At 38.0% G+C, this 18,841-nt stretch overlaps 2 protein-coding genes across 2 annotated transcripts in view; both read left to right on the top strand.

Annotated features, from left to right (window-relative positions):
- LOC122067183 (uncharacterized protein At5g49945-like) overlaps positions 1–2,499 on the top strand; it is a 5,939-nt gene extending 3,440 nt beyond the window's left edge. Inside the window, exons 2-3 of the mRNA XM_042631025.1 lie at positions 1,683–1,886; positions 1,984–2,499. Of these exons, the coding sequence (XP_042486959.1) occupies positions 1,683–1,886; positions 1,984–2,199 (420 nt within the window). The 3' untranslated portion in view covers positions 2,200–2,499. The remainder of the gene's footprint in view (positions 1–1,682; positions 1,887–1,983) is intronic.
- A 7,107-nt stretch (positions 2,500–9,606) lies between these two features.
- Positions 9,607–16,012, top strand: LOC122067169 (solute carrier family 40 member 2-like). The gene is made up of 9 exons (XM_042631013.1): positions 9,607–10,003; positions 10,491–10,641; positions 10,743–10,915; positions 11,975–12,457; positions 12,699–12,870; positions 13,743–13,880; positions 14,154–14,264; positions 15,407–15,556; positions 15,650–16,012. Exons 1-8 carry the CDS (start codon positions 9,879–9,881, stop codon positions 15,533–15,535), a joined length of 1,482 nt encoding a protein of 493 aa, XP_042486947.1. The 5' UTR covers positions 9,607–9,878; the 3' UTR covers positions 15,536–15,556; positions 15,650–16,012.
- The last annotated feature ends 2,829 nt before the right edge of the window (positions 16,013–18,841 follow it).

The raw sequence follows: 18,841 nt of genomic DNA, 5'->3' as shown, positions 1-18,841 counted from the left end.
ATTTTTTTTTTTTTTTTGGGTGGGGGGGTGTGTGGTTCTTGAAGATCTGGTATTTTGTTTATGGATCAGAATGGGAGAAACCACTGTGGTAGGAAACAAATACAGTTTTGGAGGATCCTCCACTCTGATGGGAGCATAAACTTCAATTTATTGTTCTCCTATACTTCTGATAATTGGGAAATGGGTTCATTTCTAGTTGAGCTGTTGAGTTTAGATTAGAGATCCGCAACCAAGTCTTGCTACCCAGTTCTCAACGTGGTCAATTCAAATCTGACTTCTGCTGCCTTTCATTTTTAGCTGTATCCTTCACTTTCCAGTGTTAATTTCTAAGTGAATTGCTAGAAGGGAATTTTACTGCCTTGTTAAACTGCATGTCTAGTCAGGGTAGCACATGTATCTCCACACCCCCCCCCCCCCCCCCCCAACCAAAAAAAAATGACAAAAGCAAATTCTGAAACAGAAGTGATGGCTCCTCACTGTGGATCAAGCTTAGCTGACTAGTGTTTGCAGTCTGCATTTTGAACACAATTTGGTGATCAAACTGTTATGTTGAATGATCTAAAAGTTTGAGATGTAGTTTGTTTCAAATCATGATTATTAAGGAAGTACATATTCTAGGAATACTTGTAAGTACTTGAAAAATGATAATTGGCTAACCAAAAATAAGAAGCATGAGCTTGTGCCTTGGATTTGACAATTCACTTCCCCCCTCCATGCTAGTGTCCATATACTCATGCGTTCTCATCCTGTCATTTTAGCCGTTGTGCAGATAACATGATCAAACCATGCTACCTATGGAATCTCCCAACAATTTCATCATGTTGATTTATTTATGGGTGGACGGTGGTCTAAACATAGAGCATTTGGTCCGACTCCTTGTTCTGCCACATGGCAGCTCAGATGGAGCTGGAATTTTGTGGACATGTAGACCCTAAATTCCTCTGCTCACAGGCCAAGTTTCAGCTCTATAATAGTTGGCCAAGCGGCAAAATATAAAGCATTGAGAAATACATGACTGCCAAGAGGGTGCATGACCATGGTATGGTATTGCTTATATTCGTAATGTATATGATTGAATTTTGGGTATGAAATTTGACTTTTGGCTAGTCCATACATTCCCTAGATATCTAACAGACAGAATTGCCACATCACTCTTTGACATGCAGAGTGAGGCGTGAGTTTTGACCACCCAAAGATTTCATATTTGGATTGCCATGAAGAAAAATATTTGCCATTTATAGGTGGTTGATTATTTTTTTAAAGGCTATTTTCTGGTAAAGGGGACCAGTTAATTGAATCGGCCACCGAGCCAAGTGGCTTTCTTTCTGCTATTTGGTCACCAGATGCTCAAATTTTGTGTATTTTGGTTGACATTGTGACACTGATAATATTTAGTTCATTATTAGTTTCAGATAAATTTGTTGTCTGCATTGAATGTATCTTTTTATGGTCTGTCAGTGTCTAATAGAACTTGTTACCTTGATTTCTCGTTGGTTTTCCAGAATAACAGTAGTTTTAGTGACTAGATCATTTCATTATATAACCCTATTGGATTGTCTCAAAATACAGGGTCTTCTTTATCTATAGTTTTTTCCTTTGTTTATTTTCATGCTGACCAGCACACAATATTTAGTTTTGTAATTAGAATATGGACTTTTACGTGCATTACTCTTTATCTACAGGTGTTTGGTGAAAAAACATTTGAGAAATTTGGGAAAGGGTTCATCTCAATGCATTTTTCTGATCAACACTCGGGCACAAACAGGAAAATTCTGTTGTTCAAGTTTGCTCTTCCTGATGCCAACCACATGGCTGATATGACCCGATTGGTGGCTCTTGTACCATACTACATTGACTTGATTGGGCGGTATAAAGTTAGTTCACAGGTTTGTTTTTTGTCTACCATTTTGTTCCAACAGCTATTAGTCTGATCACTTTGGTGGTTCCATTCATGATTTTACTTCAATTTTTTTGTAACTGCAGGTTCGCTCTAAAACGGAAGCAGCCAGGACAAAGGCTGCCCAAGAGGCATACAAAGAACTTCTAAATGCTAGGCAGGAAGCTTTGCAGAAGAGGAAGGCAGAGAAGAGAAAGTTGATGGAGGAGGCTGAGGCGAAGCTCAGTGCAGAAGCACTTCGCAAGAAAGAAGCGAAAGAGCGTGCACGGAAGGCAATGCCAAAAGTGAAGCGTGTTCACTAGATTTTATATCTCGTGTGTTGCTTGCAACATTGCAACTCGGTAGTTCTCTGAGTCACTCACCCAGGGAGTCATTGTTCACATATGTTGGCCAAGTTGTAAGCATTGAAAGATTTTGGGTGATTGACTGATTGACTCGTTGAAGAGCCTAAGCCTGACCTCTCGGATGTTTTTATTTGAAATGTTGGAGCAATCTAATTTGATGGCTCAACTGCACTGAAATTTGAAGACTGATGAAAACCCGATGAGCACATTCTGGATCATTTTTTTTTTTCATTTTGAATCTAGCTGCATTTTATTTCAGGGAAAGGTTATTGGTTCAACAGATTGAACAATCAGAAGAGATCCAAACTCAAGTGTTAGTGCCAGCTTCCCTTATGTGAGTCATGACTCATAACTCATGACAGATCTTTTGTTTGTTAAAGGGCAGAGGTTGGGCACCCTGCTAGCTGTTCAATAATTTGTTCAGAGGTCTCATTTGCTTGGCTCTCTGTAAGACCAGCAACTGCTTCTGCTACCACAAAAATGACAGTTGCTACCGGGAATTCTTCCTCTTGGTTTGTTTAACGTTTGTAAGATTTTTCAGCAGGTTATTTCTTACCATGTTTGATGTGCGACTCCAGTGCATTTATGACAAGCTCCCTGGAAAACTTTGCCAAATGACTAATATTTGTAACCTGCCTGAAATAGGGAAATTATAGTCTACACTTTGTAACTAAGAGGTTCGTATAGGGAGTAGGGACTGATAAATAAGGGAAAAATAAAATTAAAAGAAATTGATTAAAAATTCGACCTTTCTGTTTTTGGTAGAAACCTGACCGTTTTGACACCCATAAATTTAAAAATCCTTGAGCAACAGGTTTATGCCAGGACCTCCCTGCCGTTGCATGTTCACGGCCATTCACCGCTCATGGTAGAGGATTTGGACTCTGGCTACTAGTGGAGTACAACAGGGAAGGCTCAAGGGGGAATTGTCACTTACAATTCATTCTCTCCTTTCTTTTCGGTAAACGAAGTGGCTGTGTGGAAATGCTTTCTTAAGAATGACTTGAAAAATCAGTTCTTGTAATGAGAGAGAGAGAGAGAGAGAGAGAGAGAGAGAGACAGAGAGAGAATCGCTACTAAAAGAACCAACCCTACTAAAGGCTTTATGCAGTAGTTTGCTTTTTTTCTTCTCCTTCGACAACTCATATTTGTGATGTATGCCACATTACCAAACAACATCGATTAACTTTTCCCTCTAGTATGGTGCATGCTATTTTCTTACTATTGTTGATGATTTTTTCGCCATGCAACTTGGACCTCTCATGAAATTTAAATCTGATACATATAGTAGTATTGCAATTTTTTTGCTCAGTTGCTACCCAATACACATCAAGACCATAAAGACTGACAATGGTTTAGAATTTTTTTCCCGCACAATGCAACCATTTTTTCATGACCATAGTGTAGAAACGCAACCCTAAAACGATGCAGAAGATAATGGAAAAACAAGAACAAACAATGCACACAGATTTACGAGGTTCGGCAAGATTGCCTACGTCCCCGGTGAGATGAGATCCTGCTTCACTATCAATGGAGAATAGTGTTACAACGCTCGTCTCTCAAATCTCACAGTATTGCTTGAGGTGTTCATTAAAACTGTGACGGTGTAATATGTTCTCAAGTACTTAATTTTCTTTCATGTCTTCCTTTCTACCTCAGCTTTCCATTTCTTAAATTTAGGGAACACCTCACTTTTATGCTTCATGAAGTAGATCTAGACTTTTCTTGAGTAATCATCAATAAAGGTTATGAAGTATTCTGCCCCACCTTTAGATTTTGTTGTTAAAAGACCCCATACATCGTTGTGTACATAATCAAGCACCCATTTACTCTTATGTTTTACAGTTTTGAAACTAACCTTGCAGTGTTTCACGAATACACAATACTTGCAAAAGTTCAGTTTACAAGTTTTCACTCCCTTCAACAGTTTTCTTTTATGAAGCTCCATCAATCCTCTTTCTCCCATATGCCCTAACCGCCTATGCCACCGATAAGTATCATCTGTATCAGATTCTGTAGTCATAGATGCTCCATTTGTAATAGTGCTATTTATGAGTCTGTATAGGTTTCCTATTAACTATCCCTTCATGACAACCATAACACCCTTAATAATTTTGAGAACTCTTCCTTCTGCTATGCTTTTACAACCATTTGAGTCAAGTGCCCCTAAAGATACTAAGTTTTTCTTTAATTCCGGTACATGTCTCACATCTGCTAAAGTTCTTACTATCCCTTCTAGCATTGGTGGAGATGTTAAAATCATGAAGAAATTTGCATTTCCTATGAACCTATCAGGGCGGTTGGATTTGCTGCTGAAGCTGAAGTATCTCCTTGTAGTGTTATAGATCACTCTTCTGGTTTGAGACATCTCGAGGTGCAATTGTTTTTCAATTGTTGGGTGGATCCCTCTCAAGGGGAAGACCTTTGGAGACTTAATATTTTTAGTGTAAGTTTTCGTTCTCTAAACTCATATATGAATATCTTGTTTTGATGGATAGCAAGAGCAGTAACTGTAATACCCTACTTCTTAAACCCGGTCTGATTACGCGGTTGACCCGGTTTAACCATGCAGGGACCGAACCAGAGGGAGTTAGAGCGGGTTCCTTATGGGCTATGATGGCAAGGGTGACCTTAAACACCGGCTGGCCCGACAAGTCCGAGCCTGTGCCAGAAGAGACGGGAGTGCCCAAGCCGTGTACATGCACTTACCATAAGGCCATGTACGGATAAAAGCAGGTATTGTAGTCGTATATTAAAGTATATACGTATACTACATCGTATGCTAGGGTGGGGTTCACGCCAGGCCCGAACTCTGTCAAAATCCCAAGTTTTGGCCCTCAGGTGGGCGGACAGGTGGGCGCACCCACCCACCTGAGTGACCCATCCATGTGAACTATTTAGTTATTTAAGAAGTATATATATAGCATTTATGATTTTCTTTTATTTTCATTTATGACACTCGTACGTTGGTGAGGATAGTAAAGAGGAGAGAGAAAAGAAAGGGGAGAAGAAGGGAAGAGAAGGTAGAGGAAGAAGAGAAGGATTTCAGCGGCGCCGAAGCTTGATCTTCCCATTTTGGCACCGGAAGTGTGATCTTCAACTCTAGATCTACATTTAGAGGTAAGCAAAGTTGGGTTCCTTGAACATTCACCATACCCAAGCATAAACCCTTGATTCGAATAGGGTTTCTTGAAATCTTGTAAATCCCCTTTGAAATAATGAATCTAAGGTTTAATAGATGATTTATGTGTTGATCTTGAAGGATTTGAAGAGGTATTGATAAGGTTGGAGAAGCATTGTGGGTTTGAAGTGATTTTGAGGGTTTGAAGGTGTTCTTGAGCAAAGAAGATAAGATGGTTTCCCATCACTTGAATCTAACCTAGATCTAGGTTAGAACCATCCTATAAGACATTGAAAGTGTGAAGAATGGGTTGGAAAAAGCCTCATTTGAATCCCCAAAGAATGGAGGAAGTTGGGAAGAAACAACGATTTTCCCGCCAAGACCGGTGGGTAGGACCGGTGGGCCATCTGGCCCGCCTGTGAGCACCCACCTGAGAGGGCAGGGCCTTCGGGCATAACCGGTGGGCCAGACCGACAGGCTAACCGGTGGGCCACCCTGCCCGTCGGTCTTAGTAGGGCTCCCTGGCCCAACTGACGGGCCAACCGGCGGGCCAACCTACCCGCCGGTCCAAACCGGTGTGCCACACCGGTGGGCCAGACAGGTGAGTTGTCTGACCCACCTGAGAGGCCTTGAATGTGATTCTTACGTCCGATTGGACCCAAATCGGACGTGCGACCTTCTTTTAACGTTCTAAACATGATTTTGTGATCGGATCTCGTTAATTTTGATTTCAAAATGGTGAAGTACTAACCCCGCTCAATCATGTTAGGTTCACCAAATCCTACGCTTCTCACACCGGATCTCACCCGTACCGAACGGGAATCCTTGAACACTACAGGTAAGTGGGGAGAGGACGTTTGGCCTTGTTTCAAGGCATTGTTTGGCATTCATTTACTTATATCTAGTCTAGTCATGCCATCATGAATATGCTATGTAGATTAGTCATCCTCACATTGTTATGCATGTGTGTTATGTTTACTTTCTAAATGCCAAATGATGAGATGCTTATGTGATTGAATGTTGACATCATTGTGCATGATGCATTGATAGACTAGATGCCGTAATCGGCTTGGAAACGAGTGCATTGGTGGTCCGTGGTATGGGACGCGGTGGCACTATGCAATAGTACTATTGTCATATAGGAGCATGCGGTTTAGGATTTCACCTTCCCGTACTACGACCCTTCCCAATAGGGGTTGAGGTGTTGGGTTACCATTTGGGGGGAAGCAGTGGTCGCGGTTGTCAGGTCACTGTGGCGGTTAGATATAATGCCCGGCGGGTCAATAGGAAAGTCGGCAACCCCGGTGGTATATTCAAGAGGGCCAATCGTACTACTTTTAAATTGCTGGAGTCAGCACCTTTAATTTCAGCCATTTACATTTCTGTTGAGAGCCGGTGGACGACATTGTTTTTACTTTTTCGAGTACTCACGGTGGGCCTTCTCCGACAGCCCTATGGGCGTATCGCGGGATGGAGTTCGAGGCTCGTACCCAGGGTATACGTGCACTGTGGCTGTAGTAGCACTAAACCAAAGACTTAGTAATGTTGCTTAGGTGGGTGTGATTTGAAATGTATGGCATGACATGTAGTGCATATGATTATGTTTTGATGTGTGGACTGCTGTGTGGTCCATCTTACCACTTGCTGAGCTAGTGAGCTCATCCCACGTGTGCACCCCTTTTTAGATGATTTTACAGGTCATACATTTGAAGAGTATGGGGTGGGTCCCACAGTCGAGTTTCTTGAAGAGGACTGGTGGGCCCCTGAGGAGTTAGAGCACGGCACTGACTGCTCGTGCGAGAGTTGTGCTGCGGGACCGTAGTTCTGATGCCGAGCTGAACTCTACCATGTGATGCCGAGCTGGGCTCAACCCTTGATGCCGAGCTGAGCTCTAGCCTTTGATACCGAGCCGAGCTGTGTACTTTAATTATTTTTTATGGTTTCTTTTATGTACTTGATATGTGAATTGTACTTTTATTGTGTAAATATCATGCCTTCGGGCCCACATGTATATAACTATTGTATCACAATTCGGGTATCAAGTATTATGGGATTATTCACAGGTAAAACTTAGTCTTCCGCTGATCTGATGAGCTTTTATTAGTTGTGTGTATGCTGTGGTGGAATACAGTATCATATGATCCTGGCAGGTTTGGGTTAACCGGTGTTAACCCGGTCACTGGCCCGGTTCAGTGAGAATGGGGTGTGACATATATGATGTGGCCTCCCTTATGTGGAGAGATGAGTTTTAAAAATCATGAGTACTACTTATCAAGGTGGACAATATTGTGTCATTAGTGGTGCTAGTCACATGGCACCATGGTTTTAACTTTCAAGTATTCATTTTGGATCTGTTGTATCAAATCGGTATCAGCTAAGACCAATCCCCAATCCCTAACTAATCTAAATCGGTTATCCGGATCGTTTCATGGTTAAAATAGTAAAAAAATAATACTTTTTCTAAAAAGTAGGGGTAAAATAGATAGATACCCAATGATCCAATCCGATCCGATCCAATCTAGATTGACCAATTCTGATACCATCCCCTGAATCTTTGCATGGCACTTCATAGGATCTGGGAAGGATCATAGTATACACAATTTTACACCTGCTTAGCAATAAAACTAATTTTCGACTTGAACCCACAACCACTAGGTTTCAATAGAACAATTTTCCGCACTGTTGTGCCAAACTCTTTTGGTGTGGGAGGACTGATGAGGATATCTAACTGTCAACAAAAATCTATCATATAGTGAAGCACTGCTGATCCCAACTCACCTCGGGATTTAAAAAAAATTAATTATATGAATAATCTAATTTAATGGAAACAATTTTTTTTCAAAGTTCAACAACCGAATCTTTGTTATGTGTTCCCCTTAAGCTCTTATTACCATTATTTTATTATCATTAAAAAAATGTATAATAGGATTAATAACATAATCTAATCATAATATTATTTTTCTTTTCTTGGCATATGTCAGTTATTAGAGTAGTAATCACACTTATTTATTGAAAAGTCTTTTGGATAATCTTAACATGAGATACACCGCAAATTACGAAAGCCCTAGAACAAGTCAATGTCTCACATGTATTTCCTCACAAGTGGCAGTTGAATTGGCAGCTTCTTAATAACTATTCTTTATTTTATGTTTAGGATTTGGTGGCTTCTTAATAATTATTGTTTATTTTATGTATAAGATTTTCTCATAAAGTAAAAAACAATCTAAAAGAGCTGTAAAGTTTTAAATACACATACAAAAGTGTTATTTAGACAGTTTCTAAAATTTCAGTAGCTTTTATTTTAAATAGTATTTACATCATGGTTTGAGGAATCAGATCCAATTGCCTACAATGGTACTAATCAAGTTTGATCTTGATTCTTGGTTGATATTTATATTGTATCGTTGGATTGGAACGGATGAAGGGTAAAGACGTTGGTTTTTCAATAATAACTAAGGGTATATTTTTATTTGATCCAGAGCAGAATCAAATTGATATCTTCCCTATCCGATTCAAAATCAATTCTAATATCTTAAACCATCGAATAACATTAAGCATCTTGCTACATATTTCAGGAAATGCTCTTTCCTTCACATTATTAAAGAGATTAACAGTATAGTTGACTCCTTAGCCTAGAAATCATTGTTTTATGTGTGTGAAACATCATGGTCGACTTTCACTCCTTGGCCTTTTGAAGCTTGTAATTTGGATGCCTTGCGTTGGACACGAACAAATACATAAGTTCGCTCTCTTAAAAAAAAAAAAAAAAGATAAAAAGAAAAAAACACTAGTACAGTAGTCTACTATAACAAGTTTTTGACTTTGGAAGACACCAATGTGATTTCCATTTCTCTTTTCCAATAAAATGCACAATTATGACCTATGCTTGCATGGGACCCACAATATATTTGGTTCCTAGTCATTGGATTTTTCCCTAACTCAGAATCCTTGATCCTTTTGTTACAAATACAACAACCTTACCTATGCATCAAGATCCGTCCTCTTGTTGCATCCATGGCTAAACAATGAAAAAAGATCTCCAACACCGTTGACCCACCAAGCCCTCCTAACCCTTGAATGATCATTGGAGAAGAGTTAGATCCCTAAACATCAAGTGGGCGTATCTAGTGCACGAGGCTCCTATCACTACAGAGTCTAGGGAATCACAATATACACAGCCTTACTCCCACTTCACGGAAAAGCTATTTCTAGACGGAAACTCATGACCAACAACTCGCAATGGAGCAACCCTTCCGCCCTTAGCCAAACAGGCAGAGGCAGAGAGGCAGTCAAAATTTCCCAATGGTTTTCCATGTTTCATAAACCTGGGTGCACCATGCATGTCACATTGCCTACCCCCCATCTAAATCATCACCATCGTCATCATTCATCATTTTATTATCTTGATTAGCATGAATGATAAGAACATTAGAGAGAGTAACGAGATTAATAACACACTCACCTTCATCTCGTTGTTCTTTAAGGCCTCAACCCAAGTAAAGTGGGTGGAAGCAGAATGAAAGTTGAAATAGAAGAAGCCATGAAGCAACATCTTCTTCCTGAATCATCTCAGGAAAACAACTTCCCTTCTCTTATCAAACGCTTGTATGTTGGGCACTTTCTGGCTAGATGGGGAGCAAGGTCTCTCTCTCTCTCTCTCCCTCTCTCTCTATTAGGCTTTGATTACTTAATAACTATGACATTGGAAAAAGGTCTGATGAGCTCTTCATGTCACTTCTCTTTTTGAAATGTTGGGTTTGAGAGTCTGTGAACTGTTTGTTATTATGCGTTTTCATCTTCTATTTTGAAACAATTACCGCTGTTAGGTTGTATGGAGATTTCAATCTCTTTTGGGTATAAACTTTAGTGGGTTTGACATTTTTTTTTTTCACACTTGATTTTTGGGTAAACCATTGATCTGTTCTATTGAGAATCCAGTCCACCATAAAATTTTCAGATAACCCAGTTGAAGCAAAAATCATGAATGATTTAGGTCCTCCATTCAATTGGGTTGAATTTTAATCCAAAGGGTCTACTCCTATATGTGAGTTTGTATGACCCAACAAGTGACGTTGGTTGTTTTCTTTGTGTGGATTCTGTTGTTTAACATTCAAATCCTTACTTGCAGAATGTGGGAATTCTCTGTTGCTTTATATATGATCAACCTTTGGCCAGATTCCCTGCTTTTTGCTGCTATTTATGGTGTTGTGGAATCTGCATCTACTGCAATATTTGGTCCTATTGTTGGTCAGTGGGTGGATAGGTTAACATATGTTCAGGTGGGCTAGTTTTGGTCTTTCCTACTGTTTACTCTGAACATGTACAATAAAATCAAACAATTGTGAAAGAAAATTTACATCTTAGACTTGTCATTTGGCAGGTTCTCAGACTCTGGTTGTTGACCCAAAATCTTTCCTTTATTGTTGCTGGAGGCACAGTCATAGCATTATTATTCTACTCAAATTTGAAGTTACTTGTCGCGTTAACTAATATTTCTGGAGCAGTTGGTGTGCTTTCAACTCTTGCTGGCACCATTTTGGTAGAAAGAGAATGGTAACCCTGATACAGAATTTGAATTGTTCATTTCTTCAAATTTATGGAGTTATAATTTGTCTTCTTAAAAACAAGGAAAAGACCTGGCTGTAGCAGATTACTACTGTGGTGGTTTTTCTAGTAATTTATAGCTGTTGTTTACTTTCTAAGCTTTGTGTTGTCAGAGCTATATCAATGTGTAGTTAGTAAGGTTTCTTCTGGTTATATTTTCAACTTTTTGTTCTCGGTAGCTGAAATCAGTTTGTTATATCCTTTTGTGGCATCTCAAACTTTAAACACTGCAAAATTTCTAATGTTATTAAGAAACATTTAATTTTGAAACATTTTCATTCATATCTTTACTCATAATCCTTCAGGTTACAAATATAAGCTTATTAAGTGTTCGTTTCAATAATCCTTTCAGGTTACAAATATAAGCTTATTAAGTATTTGTTTCATTCTTTATCAATTTACCCGTCAATCAAAATACATATTAAATCCGAATATATGCCCTTAGAGCTACACATATTAAACTAAATTTGTTACTATTATTAAGGGGAACACTTACGTCTTATTGTTTATTCAATTCAGTTTCAGTTTTTAACATATTCCTCTCATCCTCTGTTTTCCAAGCTTAACTCCATGTGTCTTTCTTTCTTAAAATCCCCATGAGAATTACAAAGTTGAACTGGAAACTATTTTAGACCATTTGAAAATTATCATTCAGAATCAATTTGTTCCACTGATTGAAGTTTAAAGCTGCAATTCTACTTCAGTTCTACAAAAGCTCGATTCATTTAGTTGACTGAGACCTCAACATTATTCTATGTATCTCTGTGCACATATTCACAAAGGTTCAATTCTTTTTTTTTTTATTATTATTTTCTTGAAGACCTAGACATTGTGTTTCTACTATGACATTTAAAATAGTTACACTATTATCTCCAAAAATAACCTAAGAATTACTCATATGAACAAAAGTTTTTCGTGCAATTCACCTCTATGCTTTCCTTAATTATGGAGCAAGTTCTGATTTATTTAGTTGGGAATCTCAGTGTTTACGCTATATTGAAATTACAGGGTGGTGGTGATTTCAAATGGAAAATCTCCAGAAGTACAGACAAATATGAATTCAGTCATCCGAAGGATCGATCTGACTTGCAAGCTACTTGCCCCTGTGTTTAGTGGCTTAATTATTAGCTTCGTATCACTGAAAGCATCTGCTATGACTTTAGCACTGTGGAATGCTATAGCTGTGTGGTTGCAGTATTGGCTTCTAATGTCTGTTTATAATGGAATTCCAGCTTTAGGTGAAAGCAATCAAAAAAGGATGGCGAGACTTTCCCTAAGTGATTCATTGCAGAGTTCATATATTTCTGAGGACACACAGAGTTTGCTTTCTTATGCCGAAAGTGATTTAGAAATGAGAGAGCAGAATTGGAAAAGTAAAATAATTCAACAGCTTTCAAAGATCCCATACATAGATGCATGGAGTGTGTACTTACAGCAGGAAGTGGTGCTTCCCGGAGTCTCACTAGCTTTGTTGTATTTTACTGTCTTAAGGTAAGATATGCTTGATATTGATGCTACATTAGAAAGAGAATAAGATATTAGACCATGTGTTCTAAGTCCATGGATAAAATAAATAAAGAAAAAGCAATAAAGATGACTGATGATACATTATCCTTTCTGTGTAGGAAGAAGTACTATAGACTTCTTCTAGAACATTTGTTCCTTACTGTCTTTCTACTTTGAACTTCAAAATTTTTAACATGTGTGTTCATATTTTGTTTTCTTCTTGCAGCTTCGGAACATTAATGACAGCTGCTTTGGAATGGAAGGGGATACCTGCTTATGTTATTGGTATAGCACGTGGAGTGAGTGCTATAGTTGGAATATCTGCAACAGTTTTGTACCCGGTTGTACAATCACATATTTCAACTCTTCGAACTGGAGTATGGTCAATCTGGAGTCAGGTACAAACATCAAATACAAAATTTGGTACAAAAGGTCCAAGTTGAGCTCTCACTTTCTCATCCCAAATATTTATAATCAATATGATCCCTTTTTGTTAGATTAATTAAATGCATGGTTGTTTATGTACAACATTCATAAAGCATATTAAGTAGAAACCTCAGCTCCTAGTCACCAGGACTTTGAGCTAGCTATGTTGTCTAAATCCTGCTGGTGAGAGGAAAGTGCAATTTGATGATCATAAGAAACATGAGGACAACTATAGTTGAATTTGGCATTTGCTTTTGGCAGCAGATTTCCTTAGGATGGAGCACTGAATGGGTGTTTCCAACTCCATTCCTCCAACCTGCATATGCTAATAGTATGAACTGCAGAAGTTGGGTGCTTCATGGTTCATAAAAACAACACAGCTGCTTAACTCCCTCAGAAAATACACACCCTGAGACACATGGCTTTGCCTATATATCCTGTAATATTTATCTCATATAATATATATATTTTTTTTCTTCTTGTTTAATCATGAAAATTGAGTTCATAATCCTTCCTTTATCCAATGGTGATGCTAAATGCGGTACAGAGGTTCTATGTTTGGAACATATTCTGCAACTGGTGGTTTTATTCAATGACAAACGTAATGCAAAAAAGGAACCCACTTTTGTTTGAAAAATACTACGTGCTATGGAATATTCTGTTTTTTACATGTCCTAATCTTTGAAATTAGGAGATTTCCTTTCAGGGATAGTCTTTTGATTTATAGCCATTAGACAACAAAGCCAAAAAAAAACTCTTAACTATGTCCTCAAGGAAGTATGCTTTCATATATCTGTGCTGTCTACCTGTTTTTAAGTCTTACACTCACCTGGCTCTTGGACAGTGGATCTTTCTATTTCTATGTGTTGCTTCAATATGGGTACAGAACAGCTACATCTCGGCATGGATGTTGATGGGAGGAGTTGCAGCATCTCGTCTTGGATTGTGGATGTTTGATTTATCTGTTATACAGCAAATGCAGGTAAGCATCCATCTTAAAGATTTGGAATTAATTTTATCGATGAATATTCTTTTTTCTTTTAATGGGTAACCAAAATGTTGTTTTCACCCTAGTAACTCTGTATATTAGATTGTAATACTTTGGGATGTAATTTGATTGGATTCCTCAGCTATGTATGTCCTATGTCTTTGATCCATTTTACATTAAAAACTTCGTCTACACTTTATTTTCTTTTCCAAAATTTATTTATGGTACAAGTTTCTTAATCTAATTTTGTGTATGCCTCCTTAATAGGATCATGTTCCTGAATCTGATCGTTGTATTGTGGGAGGTGTCCAGAACTCACTTCAGTCTATGTTGGATTTGTTGACTTATGTCATGGGAATAATCATCTCCAACCCACAGGTGAACATTCTCGGACATGATTCATGTAGTGTAGTGCTTGATTAAAAAATCTGTGGTTTTGTGAATACGTCCACATGCGAATAGCTCCCCATTAGAAGTTGTTGGTGACCTGTGGTACTGTCAAGGCACAAAGGCCTCCTGGCAACTCAGGCATGAGGAGGAAAGCAAGGTGAACTTGTGAGGGATGTGAGGTGCACTATTTTTCAAGTAAATGTCTAATTTATTTAAACACTATGTTCCATGTACATGTTAAATGATTCACAAATTTATTTAAAATTGGGGGAAAAAAAAGAGAGCCTATGTACAGATAGAGTTGCTAAAAATTCAATAAAAGAACCTAGATCTTACCTTTTTTTTAGTTGATTAAAAATTTTAAGGTGTGTTAAAAAAGAATAAAGCTGCTCAAACAGAGATGCCCCAAGAGATGCCCCATTTTGGAGTATGAGCGTGGCAATCAAATTCATGTTACTATATAAACATACCGAAAACTTAAAAATACTTTGTAATTCACTTAAATGCTAAATATAATATAGAATAACTTGCAATATTTAATAAATTATGACAATAACATCATCCTACTATTAAAAATTGAGTAATTAGCAACAACACGATTGGGAGGGGAGGGGAGGGGGGGGGTCGATAACAAAACCTAAGCTTTATAACATGACAAAGTTGCAAGATTATAGAGCAAGCTTTATTTGTTTGTTTGAACAGAGCAATCAAACCACAGAAGCGCACAAAGGTGCAAGGCACACAAACGCGCATCGGTGCCATGGGCACATTCCTTAATAACACTGGGTTCTTGATTTCATAATGATTCTGTATTCACTTTGAAAATTTTCATCTATCAGCAAGCTATGATGAAAGAACACAATGAATTGACGAAGTGTCAACTAATAGCAAATCTATTCACTGAATTAGTAGTTTAATTCCTATCACTGTCCAGTGGAAGATGTGGTTGAGTTTCTTGATTTAACAGTGATGACCTACAGTGTAATGACTTGAGTGTAAGAATAAACCATATCCATGTATTTGCGGTACACTGTAAGAATGCAACAATAGGTTGCAATAAGAAACTTTTATTTACGCATTGACATATATGCTAATCTTGGTTCCATTAGTGATTTTTTTTTCTTGATCAGGATTTTGGGGACTTGATAATCTTGTCATTCTCATTAGTAACACTAGCTGCAGTACTCTATACTTTGCATATCTATCGGGTTCGCAAGCACCTCTTTCACTTCGACAAGCTATTTGACAAGCTATTTTGAAGGATCCACTGGCATCATAAGGTAAATGAGATACATTTGTGAAAGCTCTTTTTTAGTACTTGCATCAATGTCCATATTTCTATAATGAGAGGACCATTTTACAATGTGGAGCAGGAAAAGAAGCAGAAAGTTTGCATTATTGGAGTAAGTGAGTTGCCCAAGGAAAAAAAATTGGATGATTTAAGGTCATGTAGGGTAGTGAGTAGCGACTGGAGTTTCTCATGGTTGGGCTAAGTTCAGACTGGGTCTACCCCAAGGACGAGACCAGTTGATTGGTGTAGCTCCTCAAGGAAATATGGCCCTAGTAGATTTGTGTTGTCGTCTGTAATTTAGGAGAAAATCTATGAAAATTTTGAAAGGTATGGCAAATGATGCAGGTTTTATTAAATCATCTCCATTAATGTGTAACTGAAAATGAATTAAAATACAACCAAATTAAGTCCTAAATTCCAGTAACCCCTATGCTATTCCTCCACAGATCGAAGTCTCTGTCTTTGTGTATTTAATTGGTTTGTCTGGACTAGAAGAAATCTTGTGTGTCAATGATCTCTGTTTTTTTCACCATTCACCAAAATGGTGAACAGAACTCAATTGGTGTACAGGATTTCACTATTTATAAGACATTTTTTTTCCCCCCTCTTGGGATTCTTCCTCTTTTGCCATGTTCATCACTGATCATAGGGAGGAAGCAAACTTGGTTGATTGGAATTGTGAATAGAAGAGTTGCACTTTACCCAAGAAAAAGTATCTAAAAATTGGGGAGCATTTCGCCTTTTTTTTTTTTTTTTGTTAATCAATATGTTATGGTACTAGAAGAACTCAACCCCATAAACTGGCTTACAAGGTGAAGGGACGCAAGATAATATCAACCCACATCAATTCTCATAGGAAATCGATGTGGGATCAACCCCCATACACTAATATGGGATCGTAACACAAGGTATTTGGGTCACTTTACGCGCACCTGGACTAATCCTCGGGGAGACTAGCGTAGCAATCCACCGCAACAGTCTCCACTTGAATCTCGTTTTTTTCATTACTCTATTAGATCCATGTAGCTTATCACATTTAGTTGGGATAAGGTTATGTTTGTTGTTGTTGTTGTTGTTGTTGTTTTTGTTGTTCCCTAAGCAATAAATTAACAATAGAATTTGAATATTAGTCAAATCAGAGAGTGGAGACCCAAGCCCAAAGGGTGTCAATAGGTTTGGCTCAAGACAGAGCATATGGAAATCAAAATGGAATTGAACCAACTACATAGTGCAGTTGGTGAGTTTGTGGTACACAAAGCTCACGCTCACCGGTTCTTCTGTTCGAGTCTTCACCTTCCCCTCTTCTATATTGTACCCATCTGAAAAAAAAAAAAAGGAACCTATTTTTCAAATCAAAACCGATTCAGTTTGGTATAGCTTTTATTCGGTTCACTATTTAGTTTTGACCAGGTTTGTATTTGGTTCGTACGCTATTTTAGATGTTTGGGAAATTTTTAAATATTCAACAACAAAAGAATCCCTTATTTGTTGGGGTGATAATTCACTAATTTTTTTTTTAAAGATTAAAAAAGAACAATATTTATCATCCGCATTGATTAAAACGTTAAAAAAGAATACACTTTATTCGGTTTGCAAATGGATAGTGATTCGGTTCGGTTCAAGGGTTTCAATCATGTAAATAAAATTGAACCAAACCAAACCAATAAAATATTCTATACCTTAAACCAACATCGAACTAATTTGTCTCGGTCAGATTTTAAATGGTTGGTTTCGATTTTAAATTGAGACCTCTATCCAAGCCCGTAAGAATGGACACTAATCTATGCCATGATCAAATCCTTAGGGGTCTCCTGTTTGGATCTGGTTCCTCTGGAACATGGCTAACGCCAAAAGCATATTGAACAGTTAGAAGGACTTGGCACACACCCCAGGTCCTCCCAATGGTCTGATGCACATTGGACGGGTTGGAACGTTGGTGAGGATTCCTATGCCTCCGGTCCTCGTGGTGTCGATGGTGGGACTTGGACAGTTAGAGATTTTCACCCGTAGAAATTGAAACAAGTGGCAACCAGTGATTGGTCCCTACTCCACCTCAGAGATCTGTCTCCCAGAGCATATATAATAAGACTATAAGAGCATCAGAACAGAAATATTATTATCAGATAACCATCTGACTGAGATAGGCCTGACAAGAATCTGCATATGTTTACAAGGGAATTTATTAGTTATTTATTTTGTTCGCTAGAAGGGAGGGTGGGTGGGTGGGCATTAGGGTTGTTGTATATATTATGTTGTCCATCTATCCCACAGTTGATTCGTCAGCCAAAGTGTTAGGGCTTGTTTGATAACGTTTTAAGAAATCTATTTTTGTTATTTTTAGACATAAAAATGATAGAAATGAAATAAAAAACGTTTAATAAAACTGTTTCATTTCATTTATTTTCAGAAATAGAAATTAAAATTTTTACCTATTTATGGTTCAAGAAATGACTCAGGCTAAACGACTGGTGGCTATTCTTTCACTGGTTACTATCGACTTTCAAAAACATGACTTATCAAATACCTTCAATTCCATTTCTATTTCTAGAAACGAAAATTTATGTTTCTATCGTTTCTTGAAACAGTAACGACAAGAACATTATCAAACGGACCCTTATATTACTTCTGTTTCTACCTGGCTCATGATTTGAGGAATCGAATAAGATTGGAATCATTCTTGATCGATTTAATTCTTGATTAATACTGTATCGATATAGATAAAAGGTATCTACCAAAAAAAAAAAGATATAGATAAAGGGAAAATAGTTCAAAACTGTTTAATTGAAAGTAATAATATTTTTATTCAGTCTTAGCTGTTGCGGATCGATATTGAAGTTGACCAATCGATCCAGCTCTAATGTCTAAGTTCTCAAGCCTTGATCCGACTCCCCTGGATACCCTGCATAGTTCATATTCAGGGAGAGACATTTGAGAGAGAGAGAGAGAGAGAGAGAGAGAGAGAGAGAGCGAGCGGTCAGCAAATGCAAAGTTGAAATTACGTGGTCATCTTGGCGTGCAAGTCATGACTTTTTTACTACTTTTGTTTTGTGTATGCGTGAGAGGATTGAAAATTTCATGCTTTTGATTCTCTGACAGCGAGTGATGAAACCATAACTGCCGTTCTTTAACAAAGCCATTGTTTTTATTATTATAGAGAGAGAGATGGGACCTACAACATTGCAGCTGGAAGCACGAGCATCACACAGTGAGTATAAGAATAAACAATATGGAAAAGGAAATTTGCATGGCTAAGCTACATGGCTTATGGCTCAGT

This window comes from Macadamia integrifolia, unplaced genomic scaffold (genome assembly GCF_013358625.1).
Source record: "Macadamia integrifolia cultivar HAES 741 unplaced genomic scaffold, SCU_Mint_v3 scaffold275, whole genome shotgun sequence".
Taxonomy (NCBI): Eukaryota; Viridiplantae; Streptophyta; class Magnoliopsida; order Proteales; family Proteaceae; genus Macadamia; species Macadamia integrifolia.
Note: the sequence above shows the minus strand (reverse complement) of the source record. Positions and strands in the feature narration are given on the sequence as shown.